The sequence below is a fragment of the Rattus norvegicus genome, chromosome 19 (genome assembly GCF_021556685.1).
Source record: "Rattus norvegicus strain SHRSP/BbbUtx chromosome 19, alternate assembly SHRSP_T2T, whole genome shotgun sequence".
Lineage (NCBI taxonomy): Eukaryota > Metazoa > Chordata > Mammalia > Rodentia > Muridae > Rattus > Rattus norvegicus.
The window spans coordinates 53103819-53116408 of NC_141552.1; the positions used below are offsets into that span (position 1 = coordinate 53103819).

Genomic DNA, 12590 nt, shown 5'->3' on the forward strand with positions numbered 1-12590 from the left:
TCCTGAGCCTGTTTGCTGTTTGCACACCGGGCCTTCCTGACCGTCACCCGTCAGCGATTCATCACTAAGTGGCCCACATCACTCCCACATACTCATTTGACAAACTTTGGTTTCTTAGCCTGTGAGACGAATTCAATAGAATTATAATAATACACACATGGACTGTATATTTAGCCACAACAAACCATATAATAAATTATTAGTTTTAACTTGAGAAAAAAAAAAGACTACAGATTAACACCATGTCAGATTTTGTACAATCACCAGAAATTGATTTTACCTTTCTAGAGCCACCATTCACAGGTGTAAAAAACATAGTTGTAATTAAACTTCGTTAAAATATTAGCAACCGCCGTCATGACACAGAAAGCGAGACCACACCGGAGGTGCAAATAGAAATAGTCAAATTGTAGTTGAGGTTCCCATTTTTCTCTAAAAAAAATAAATGTTTAAAATTTACTTATTTATTATGCAAATAGGTGTTTGCCTGCATATATGTCTGTATACCACATGTGAGTGTTAGGAAGTAAACCCAGGTCTTTTGGAAGATCAGCCATCTTTCCAGCCCCTATGCATTAGTTTTTTGAGGTGAGGTCTCTCTTTGAAGCTGAAGTGTATGCATTTGGCCAGGCCTACCATTCCCCTCCTGCACAGTAACACTGAGATCTTAGATGCACACCACCATGCTCGGCTTTTTAACATGGGTTCTGGGCCTCTGAATTCCTGCACGTGTGGCGACCATTGGACCAGCTAAGCCGTCTCTCCAGCTCCAGGTTGTCAGCTCTTGAGCAGTTCTGAGAGTTGCTTGGGTTTGGCACCCAAATACAATTTTTGCAGCAGTGTACTCGTCAGTGTTAGCCAATCCTGCTAGTAAAGGCGGTGAGCTGACCAAGTGTCTCAGAGGACAGAGCACTTGGTTGCTGCTCAGAATAATGGAGGGGGAGGGTCCTGACCCGACACTGAGGAAGCTTTATGAAGCAAGAAAGAATGACAAGTTGAAAGTAATTTCAAAAATGGTGGAACCTGTTGGATTTGGACCAAATAAGTCCTTTAAAAATAAAGTCACAGCTCAGAGGTTCATAAAATTCCAGACCTCTGTGGATACTGTCTGTCTGTCTCTCTGTGTGTCTGTGTCTGGGTGTGTCTCTAGGTGTGTCTGTCAGTCTGTCTTGTCTGTCTGCGTAAGTGTGCAGTGTATGTGCATGTGCCTATGGATGCCAGAAGAGAGGGCCAGATCCTCAAGTTGGGGTTACAGGTAATTGTGAACCATAAGACACAGGTGCTGGGAACTGAACTTGGTTTCCTCTCCAAGAGCGTTCTCTTGACCTTGGCCACCTCTCCAGACCCTTAAGTAGACACCTATCTTTGTTCTTTACACCCCAGTGGTAGTGGCAGCAAGAAAGGTGCTCAGCATGTCTTGGAGACAGGAGGTGAATTTCATTGCTGCCTAACATAGGGACACACCTTGGGCCAGGAGAAGTCTCTAGACCCTGGAGAGCCCGCTGAGCAGTGTGGTGAGCATCTAGAGTCCCACACCGAGAGGCTCTGATCCCACTAGACTTGAGGAAGCACCTGGCAGTGCACACTTGTACCAGATGGTCTTGAAGCCCAGCTGAATCCGGTGATATCTACAGAGACTGGGAGAAGGAACTTTCCTTATTAGGGGAGGTGACCACTAGAAACAGGAGGAGATGGATACTAGAACCGAGGTCTTCTGGCTGAGGAATTAGAATAAAAGAATTACGTACAGAGACCCCAGAATAGTGCACGCCTTATTACGATGTGTGCATTGTCCATGAAAGGGCTGGTTTGCTGGGTGTCAGCTGTTGTAGCTTGAATGTACAACGTCACACACAGGCTTCTGCCTTTCAATATGTTGTCCCAGTCAGTGCCGTTGTTTGGGAAAGTTAATGTCACTCTCAGAAGGTGGGGCCTCTCTGGAGACGTACGTATGTCCCTGCGGGGGGGTTTTCAGGTTCTATAGCTTGGTCTGATGTCCCGTTCTCTCTCTCTGCCTCCTGCACGTGGGAGAAATGTGGTCTTCCAGCTACACACAGCTGCCACCATGCCTTTCCCACCACGATGAACTGGAGCCCGACTAAGGTTTATCAGCCAAAAATAAACCTGTTCTCCCCGAAGTTGCATTCAGCCACAGAGTTCCACTGCAGGCAAGTCGCTAATGTATCTGCCTTCCATCAGCTCTGAAGAGAGCTGAGGCTCAGTTTATCATCTGACTCCAAAAGGGGCAGCGTTCTATGTGTTAGGTAATAGTAAATGACAATACAGCTCTCTACCAAGGTGATTATGTCTGTGGTTAGAACCCCATGAGAATGAGCATTGGTGACTGGTCCTTAGACAACATACACGGGGATTTCAGAACAGAAGCTGAGGGTATAATTTTCATATCACTGGGAGGCAGTTACACAGGTCAGAGTCCCACATGGCAGGAAAACACTGAGACGAGATGCTGTCCGTACCTGACACACCTTGAACTTGAGCTCTGGCCCTGATGTTTGGGGACTCTGCTTCCTGTTTCTGATTCCTGCAATGGACAGACTCTCAGGTAAGCATCCACCCCTGCTTCCTCAAATTCTCTGGAAACCTTGAGGTTCATGTCTCTGTGGAAGTTACTGGGAACTCTTCAGTGAAAGTCCCGTTTCCATGGTTCTTTTTTTTTTTTTTCCTCCTGGAGCTGAGGACCAAACTCAGGGCCTTGCACTTGCTAGGCAAGCGCTCTACCACTGAGCTAAATCCCCACCCCCTCCCTGACTCTTATTCTACCCCTTCTTATTGGGAAGCTGTGATCATGGAGGTTTACAGACTCACTCCATGGATGCTGCTTGCTGTGTCCAATAGGCCTTCAGACCGTAGTCTGTGAGGTATGCCCAGGTAGGAAGGCTGAGGAAACAAGAAAGACGATAGTCTTGCTTGAAGGGCCGAAGGGGCTGCTCAAGGCTCCTAAGGATGTTCAAGACAGAAAGATATTGTTTCTTGGCCTTTTAGGCTTGGCCGTATAGACCTGAGTATAAAAGAGACTCCTCTGCTTGGGACTGAGGATAAATGGGTGCTCAGTTTGTTCATACCTTACTTAAGGTTTCCGTGTGTTTAATGGCGACTGAGGCTGGAACCAAGGGGTGCAGACAGACCTCGTTAACCTTCTTGGAAGACCTGCCCCAAGATACGGGAAGAGGACAGAAGATTCAGGGACAGGTTGCCTTGCTCTTGTTGGGATCTGACCTGGAGGTATCCCAGAAAATCCATAGCTTCACCACAGTCATCTTGAAGCTGAGAAACCTTTGTATAAGGTAAGGACCAACGCCATGCCTGGGAGACGTTGAGGGCGTCCCTGGCATTAGTGTGGAAGGCATGCTGACCCATGCCCTTGCCACGGGTGACATTGTGAACCCAGGTTTGGAGATGAGGCAAAAAGTCCAACCCCACAAATTTATACAGTCTGGAAGTCTGAGCTAGAGGTGCCCGGACCAGGTCCTCATACCTCAGGAGCAGGTAACGCCGCTGCAGAACTTCAGGTAGGGTTTGGATGGCCTTGACTATGTCCACGTGGCTTTTGCAGATGATCTTCATGGCATAATAGGGCTTGTCTTCCTCCTTGATCATTTTCAAATTCTGCCCTAGCACAATATGACTGTCAATCATGAGTTCTGCTGTGGTGTGTTCTCGGGATCGGAACACAGCCCGCGGGTCTCGGACCAGGTGCACGATGTGCAGGTTGAGGGAAGGGTCTGTGAGCAGTGGATACAGGGCCTGCAGGCTGAGGAAACGCACCTCCTTGAGTACCACGTGGCTGTGAGAGCGGCAGGCCTTCTCCACCATATCAAAGGGCAGCTGACTGCAGAGCGGCTTGCAATGCTTGGGCGAGCTGATCTGGTCAGCAGGGAAGAAGTCGCAAATAGGCGAAGAGCACAGGGCCCGGCTTTGCTCCCACTGGAAGAGGCTGGATTGTTTTCGGGGGCCCGGGTTCATGTAGGCATCAAAGACGCTCATGTCACACAGGAAGACGGAACGCAGAAGATCCCGCACGGCCATGTGCAGCTTCCAGGCTGTGCTGCTGGTGAAAGTCATCCACACGTGCCAGGCAGGCTCCATCAGGTAGAACACATCCGGGTGCTGCCCAAAAAGCTGTCCCACAAAAGAGGACCCCGAGCGCCAGGAAGACAGGACCAGCACGTGCACAGGCCTCCTGGACTCCTCCCTCTGGAACAAGTGTCTATGACCGGACATGTGGACGAAGAGAGCTACAACTATCACCTGGGAACACAGGAACGCCAGCAGCCTCCCTTTCTTAAACAGCATCATCCTGCGGAAGTAGACCTTTAAGGGGCAAGCAGAGGGGACGGGGCTGAGTTAGGCTGTTACAGTATCTACCCTTTGGCTTCTCCTAGACCCCCTCCAAGGATCAATGTAAAAAATTCAGAAGCTTTCTGCAAGCACAGGTCCAGATCCCTCTGCAGAGTAATTCTGGTTCTTTTTCTTTTTCTTTTTTTTTCTTCTTCTTTTTGGAGCTGGGGACAGAACCCAGGGCCGTGCACTTGCTAGGCAAGCACTCTACCACTGAGCCCCCATAATTCTGGTTCTTAATTGTGCTAAAAGAGCTCAAGCTGAAGTGACTTTTAATCTCTAAAATAGATTTTGCAAGTGAGTGATTAGCTTTTCATTTCCAGCTTCCCAGACCCCAAAACCACCCAAGGAGACAGCCTTAACTGAGGAGTTGTCTAGATCAGGTTGGTCTGTGGGCTTGGCCGTGGGGGGATTGCCTTCATTGCTAAGCTGGAGGATTCACCATGCCTGTGATTTCCCAGCAGTAACTGACTGGGAACGGCCCTGAAAACCAAACAAACCCTTTCCTCCCTTAAATTATTTCACACAGGATATCTTTTCACAGCAACAGAAATGAAGCTAAAGCAAGAATCGATAATGTGTCTGTGTTCTTAACTCTAAGGAGCTTCCTCTTGCTCCCTTGTACCAGAGTCCCTTTGCACAGGTCTTACATTTTTGTTGGAATTTCGAGATAGGCTGGCCTGGATCTTACGATGGAGATCTAGATAGCCCTAAACTCCTGTAGATTCTTCTGCCTCAGTGTCCTAAGTGCTGAGGTTACAGGGATGAGACACTAAGCCCAACTTTTTATAGGTTGATTTTTATTAGGATATTTTAATTATATAAAATGTGTCTCATAATGTTATTTCCATACTCATATGTGATATACTTGGATAATATTCACCCCAGCATTCTCTTATCCCCCATCACCCACTCCTGACCCTCTCTTTAGCTGTCACCCTGCCCTCTCTTTAACTCTAACACCCCTGACCCTCTCAGTCTAGTCATCTTTCTACTTTCATGTCTTAAAAATTATTTTAGACCTACTGAGTTGAATTAGAATGGCTCCGATAAGAATAAAAGGTTATATATATATATTATATATAATATGAAATTGTCAAAGGATAAAAATAATAAATGTTCTGACAGTCTACTCAAATGGGGTCTTTTTAATAGGAAATGATTACACAGTTTTCAAATTGCCTTGAAAAGATTTGTTCTCATGGACACGAAGCCCACAGAGGAAGAACGAAAAGTGTGGCTCTCTTAAGACACTGTATGTGGGAGGGAGGGCTTGCCAGACCTAGGTCTCTGGGAGCAAGGAGAGATCTTGCTGCCTCAGTTGGGTCTCAGGGGAAGTTACAGCATTCTTAGAGTGAACTGTATGTGGGCTATGTGACACATCTTCAAATAGGTCACAGTGTTTTCCTAGGGGAAAGAAAACGTTAAGAATCCTTCTAGTTGGTGACTTGGTGAACTTGTCCCTCTTTGTGAGAGCCAGTGTCAATCTTGTCATTGGTACCAAGTGAAAACTCCACCTCCGAGACTGTGCAGTTATCAACTCTCCTCTCTACAATGGTGATTCATTCTATTTGTCATTTCAGTCGCTTTCTGTACACACAGGAGATTCGAATGTTTATACACCCTTGATATTTCCCCTCTTAAACAGCGACACATAGTAAGACCTCTCTCTCTCTAACCAGGGCGCCCTGCCTTTTCTTTTTTCCCCCCTTTTTTCCTCTTGTAAGCATGTTTTGGGAGATGCAGAACACACAAAGCATTTCCTTGTTTCTTTTTACCACACAGAATTCTATTGTATGGACACATACAACAATTTATCTAACCACAGGGCTCCTGGGTTGTTTCCAAGCTTCCTTATTTCAAAGGTTTCAGTCACAAGCTTCTTGTCTACACACTTGTAAGATTAAATGCACAGAAGCAAATTGTTGAGTCAAAAAGTGTGTGTGTGTATGTATGTATGTATGTATGTATATATGTGTATGTGTGTGTGCATGTGTGTATGTGCGTGTGTATGTATGTGTGTATGTGCATGTGTATGTATGTGTGCATGTGTGCGTGTGCGTGTGTGTGTGTGTGTGCGTGTGTGTGTGTGTGTGTGTGTGTGTGTGTGATTGTGACTTAGACAGTCATTGCCAGGCAGCTTTCTGCTTCCTGTGAACATGGAGGGAGGTATTAGAAAATGGGTCAAGGAGGAGGCAGCCACAGAGGGGATTCTTGGAGTTTGTAACTTATTTCCTCAAGAGGTAGGGCATGCTTTGCCAGCTCTTGGGCTTCCCTTGGAAATCCCCTTGAACATTCTGGAAGTGTGTCACGATCCTCACCAGACTGTGTGGCAGTGGCACCTTCCTTCTCCTCCATCCCTCCCCATCTCTCTTCCTTCTTACTTTTTGTGTATGCGTGTGATGGTCACAGTAAACTTTAGTGCCATTTTTTTCTCCGTGCATTCTCTCTCTCTCTCTCTCTCTCTCTCTCTCTCTCCCTCTCCCTCTCTCTCTCCCTCTACCTCCCCCCCCCTCTCTCTCTCCTCCCCTTAGGGTCTCTCACTGACCTAGAGATAGCCTAATAGGCTAGGCTTGTCAATGAGCCTCCGGGATCTCTAGTTCTGGGATTCCAAGTTCCTGCTGCCGGGCCCGGCTCTTTAAAATGTGAGTTCTGACAATGAAACTCAGGTCTTGGTGTTCTCAAGGCAAGTGGACTTGTGGGTCTGTCTCTCTAACCCTCATCTCTTCTTTGTGGCCAAAATATTCCAGCACTTGGCTCAGCAGTTAAGAGCACTTGCTGCCCAAGCATAGGAACATGAGTTCATATCTCCAGCGCCCACAGAAAAGCAAGGCATGAGCAACTAGGTGCGTGTATCCTGTGTTGTGGGAGAATGCTTTGGGCTTGCTGGCCCCAGTGTCCAGTGAGAGATCCTATCTTCAGAGGGTAATAGATTCACTATAGTCCCCATAGACTCACATGTGCACATAGAGGCCCCATAGACTCACATGTGCACATACAGTCCCTCTCTGTGCCCTGATGCTAGCACGGTGGACTGTGCCAGTGAATGGTACTTCCTGCCTTGTTGCCCCGTGGCTTAGGAGATGACCAGTTTCTAAAACTGAGGTCCAGGAGGGAATACTTAGAAACTATGTCATTTACTGACTGTGGTTTAAGTGTGGTTGGTCCTGTGCCACCATCCCAAGACAGAGAGCTTCTCCGCAGAACAATTGGAGAATTGCTGTAGAACAAAGATAGGAAGCAATAGAGTATCAGGGAGAGGAAAACTGGAAGAGAACTCAGCCTGTGGACAGCCAGAGACTAGACTAGAATTTTACAGGCAGGTCCTGTAACTGCTTCAGCCTAAAGCTTACATCTCTTGGCACTAGGAAAGCAAGATTTTCCTCCATCCCGCCCTGTGCCAACTCTGTCCTGCAGGGATCGATGGCTCTGGGCCTTCCTTATGTGCCAGCTGCCGCTGGCCTTAAACCAGGCCCTTTCTGTGTTTTCTTTCCTTTTTTTTTTTCTTATGGTGGTAGGGTTGGTGTTGGGGATTGACCTGGCACCTTTCTCCTGCCGTTCTATCATGAAGCCGTGGCTCCAGACCTGTTTTAATTCCTCATGAACACTTGCCAGAAAGAGCAAGCTTTTGTGAAGCTTGTACGGTCCCTGGTCACCAGGCTCTGAGCAGCACATGTTGGCTTTGCCCAGGCCACTAGAAAGCACCCTAGTGCACATCTCAGGCAAAACGTATCTTAATAATCAACAGTAGAGGCAGGGGACACTCCTGGGCTGGTGACCATGAGGGCACTGGTTACCTGATGCTCAAGGAGGCTCACTGGGGAGAAGAAAACCCTCCAGTTCCAGCCTGAGTCATACCCTCCTATTGGTAGAATTCCTCTCTGCTTGAGGCCTTGGCATTTCCCTCCTCTCCCTCAGCTCCCTCCCCCATGATCGCAGCTCTTTCTAAAGCACCTCCTGTTACACTCTTGGTCTAAAATCTCTTGGATTAATGTACTAACACGTACAAGCTGAAACCCAAGTCCCCAGGCTTTGTGCCCAGGGCCTGCCCTGCCTGTCCTTTAATTCCCTGTTTCTATGCCGATAGCCAACTTCCGGGTCTCCCCAACCTGCCTTCTTGCAGAGGAGCAGGGAGACACTAGGGGGGCTGCCATTCTTCCTTCAAGAGAGTACTCTACAGGCCCTCTTTCTCTCCAAAAGAATGCTATCCCTCTGTCTCCCAAATGTGCACGAGGATTCCGCCAACTGCACGTGGCACAGCCGCAGACTTCCCACCGAGCTACAGTTACTGAAGAGGCAGCCATGTCTTAGCTGGCTCTCTGTGTGAGATACTTGTGCAGCCGATTAGGACGCCTTAAGCCTCCTGGACCAGTGAAGTCCATGGCTAATTGGATGGAAGAAGAAGAAGCAAATTGTTAGAAAGCAGAAAAGCCTTTGAGCTTTGTTTGCTACCCGGTTTCATGTGGCTCAGACTGGCCTCCAAACTGGCCAGGTATCAGGGGATGACCCGGAACTTCTGATCCTCCTCCGTCCAACCCTCGAGCGTTGAGAATTTATAGGTGTGCACTAAAGGTCACAGTGACAGGTGTCTAGCTTCGTTCGGCTTGGGACCAGAAAGGCATGAAAACACTCAGGACTTGAGAACCATCATCAGAGGGGTGTTGGTGAGGGGGACCTATGTCAGGTGCAGGGACCATGGCGGCACCAGGGTTGGAAGCTTCCGTTCATGGTCTGACTACAAGGGCTTGGATCACAGAGCCTGCCCCGGCAATCAGGAGCACGTAAGCTTTTAGAAGCAAATGGGAAATCCTGACCAAAATCGACTAAACAGACAGACAGACAACAGACAGACAGACAAAACCCTGGATATCAATTTAAGAGGCCAGCATTCTAAAGACTTCCGCCACTCAATTTAGATTCTTTAGGGAACTGATGTCCCAGCTAGCAGAAGGTAGAGACAGCAGGAAGTCACTGTGCACAGAGAATGGAGGTAGGCTGGGGACACTGCTGTCACCATAGATAGCCTACAGACCTGGGAGACTCTTGGGGATAAGTTTCCAGATAAAAGCAACCACAAAACAAACTTTGTTTGAGACAGCGGCTCACACTGCATCCAAAGCTGGCCCTGAACTCAACCAAACAGCGATCTCCCTGTTTCTGCCTCCCAAGTGCCAGGATTACACACTTAGCCACCACACTCTGACGAATAAATTTAACTCCTGCATGCCCATAGGCAGTGCTGGGCACACAGCTCAGGGAAACACCTGTCCATGAGTGTCTGAGTGAACCAATATCCATGGGGACAGTCTTGCCTCTCAGGGTGCCCTTGATGACTTGAGGGGAGTGGGTAAGATGTCGCACTTATTTTATACATATAAAACTATTCCATGGGAGTGGGCGGGTGGGAGTGGGCGCATCTCATAGAAGCAGGGGAGGGGGAGGGGCTATGGGAGAGGGAAGAAGGGAGTAACATTTGAAATGTAAATACATAAAATATCCAAGAAAAATAAAGTTAAAAAAAAAAACTGCTCCAGTCCTAATGAAACAGAATCATCCAGGGCCGTTTGAGGCAGAAGTCATGTCCTCCTCAGCTGCTGCGCTTGCTGTATAAACACCATTATATTTCACATCTACAATACACTTCTGGACTTCCGAAGCCCTCTGTGGGGGCGGTTATAAATTACAATCCAATCAGACACAATGAGACTCTCAAAACAGCACTGGCCACTTCCCTATTCTTAACTTTCACGTTTTATGGATGTAGTGTATTTGTCCTGTCCTGTGTGTGGAGGTCAGAGGAAAACTATGGAAACGGATTCGCTCCCACCAAGTGGGTCTCGGGACTGGAACTTGGATCACCAGGCTTGGTGGCAAGCACCCTTACCCACTGAGCCATCTCACTGGCCCCCTGCTTCCTTATTTTTCAAAAGGAACAACTGACATTCGATTGATTCGGGTGTTTAGCTGCAATAGCTCTCTGCCCATTTGATCTGATTAATGGCCATGCTCCACTCTGCCTATGCTGGACCAAGCCTGTGGCTCCCTGATCCCATCCCCCATTCAGCAGAGAACAGGAGAGAATCTGGACAGTCAGAAAAACTAGGGCTCCATTACAACACTCCTACCCACATTTGAGGCTCTTTCTCATCCTTTGTGGGTGGAGCTGGTGGGGTTCAGCTTCTGGTAAGCAGCTTGAGTTTTTTCTTTTCTAGAAGATTACCTTGGTGATCCAGAGTGTCCCCCAACACCATTCATTTGTCCTAGCCCTCCTCCCCCAGCCATCAAAATCTCCAGCTTAGATGTCAGGGCCACCCGATACTCTGATCCTGTAGTTGGGATAATGCCCTTCATGGTAGCGGCTCCCCAAGGGATTCTTTTCTTACCTTAGGCTTCCCCAGTGCCCAAGATGACTGAGTGGCTCACTGCCTGCCAGGCTGAGCACCTTTCTTTCTCTGACTCATGAACTCCTCCTCCTCCTTGCATTTTGCATACCTAACTCTTTGGCTTGCCCTCTCCCTTAGAGTGAAAAAACACCCACATTGCAGGACAGGCTCCAGAAAGCTCTGGCTCCAGAAAAGCTGTGGTACGAGCAGATAGAATGCCTTGAGGCTAAAGATTTTGGGGTGGGGTGAGGGGTGAGGGGTCAGGGTGAGGAGCCTCCCTTTAGGTGAGCTAAGCCGAGAAGGATGACAGATGACATTGGAATGTCCACTCTTCTTCGGCAGCCAGAGGTTAGGTCCCTTTAAGGCCCCATGGAAGGAGAAGAGACCCCTGGAGCTGCAGAAGGTGAGGTTGGATAGGGGTGTTGCCAGATAGTTATGTAGCCCAGAAGGTTTTGTAAGCATCGCTCCCTCCTGTGTTTTGCTCTTATCTCTACAGCGACTGTATAAAGATTATTTTCCAGGCATCACATCTGTTTCTTCACCCCACCCTAGGGAGGTAACATTTCTTAGCTCCTATATCATGTCCAATGTCTTCACTCTCCTTGCAAGAGGTAACAAACACGTTCTCGGCTAGGAGAACACTGGTTTACCGGTGTTTGGTTTGACTACAGCTTGAAGAACTTGCCTTTTATGACAAAATGCAAGTTATCGAAAAGTCTAGCTTCTTTTTTTTTTTTGGTTCTTTTTTTTTTTTTTTTTCAGAGCTGGGGACCGAACCCAGGGCCTTGCGCTTCCTAGGTAAGCGCTCTACCACTGAGCTAAATCCCCAGCCCCGAAAAGTCTAGCTTCTTAATAACTGTGTTTCTGAGGGCAAGTCATACGCCCACTCTGGGCTACTTTATCTGGTTGTCAACAGCCTGAAATAATGGAAAAACATGAATTGCCATGGGGGACAAAGGCTGAGTGTGACTGGAAAATCAATATACAACAGGGATGACAGTCCCCACCTACTTATTGTGAATATAGGGATTAGTGCGTAAGAACACTTGTCCAATTTTATGATGATAAGGGTTTAAAAGTGTTAGTTACTGGGGTTACAGAGAGGGCTCTGTGGTTAGGAGCAATATTGCTTTTGCAGAGGATCCTAGGTCATCTAGCACGCACACTCTCTCTCTCTCTCTCTCTCTCTCTCTCTCTCTCACACACACACACACACACACACACACACACGAATAAAATAAATCTGGAGAAAAAGTGTTAGCTGTTATTTAATATGCCATACCTCTTCTTAATCAGCTGCTGAGGCATTTTCCAGGCTTCACAAGAGAACAGCCAGGCCACGTCAGGGGTGGGGGCTGGGGTGAGTCACACCCAGGTCTGGCAGGTTCCCATCAGCTGCATCTCCGAAGGCCTTATCGTTGTACAAGTGACAGGAGTCTGAGGAGGCCCCCTGGTACTGCTTTCAGTTGGGTCCCTTCCTCCCTTCCTGTTTCCTCCTGGCACGGAGGAGACAAAGCTCTCTTCTTCCAAGTGGCTGCTGAGAGATCAGTGCTAAAGAACTGGAAATGGGCAGTCGTTCTTGTTCTCAGCTTAGGAGCTGAGGAGGCACCGAAGGATGCAGTGTGTGTAAGGAAGGGAATACGAACCCCCGGCCATGATGCTGCCCAGAGGAAGCCATACCTTTCCTCCCATGACAGTAGAAGTCTGGAAAATTTGCCAGCCAAAGTTTATGCCTCACTCTAGCACACAGAGGCTTGTATATTTGTTCTTTCTGTCTCTCTGTCTATCTCTCTTTGTCTGTCTCTTTCTCTGTGTTTCTCTGTCTCTGTCTCTTTGTGTGTGTGTGTG

At 47.9% G+C, this 12590-nt stretch overlaps 2 protein-coding genes across 3 annotated transcripts in view; both read right to left on the minus strand.

Annotated features, from left to right (window-relative positions):
- Positions 1-12147, minus strand: part of LOC134483643 (uncharacterized) — a 30099-nt gene extending 17952 nt beyond the window's left edge. The window contains exon 1 of the mRNA XM_087596665.1: positions 12025-12147. The gene's annotated coding sequence lies outside the window, so the exon portion shown is untranslated. The remainder of the gene's footprint in view (positions 1-12024) is intronic.
- Positions 170-10813, minus strand: Chst4 (carbohydrate sulfotransferase 4). 2 transcript variants are annotated; one of them, NM_001434437.1, is given in 2 exon segments: positions 170-4332; positions 10743-10813. In NM_001434437.1, a coding segment is annotated over 1 exon segment (1167 nt). In that variant the 5' UTR covers positions 4318-4332; positions 10743-10813; the 3' UTR covers positions 170-3150.
- Positions 12148-12590: the final 443 nt, after the last annotated feature.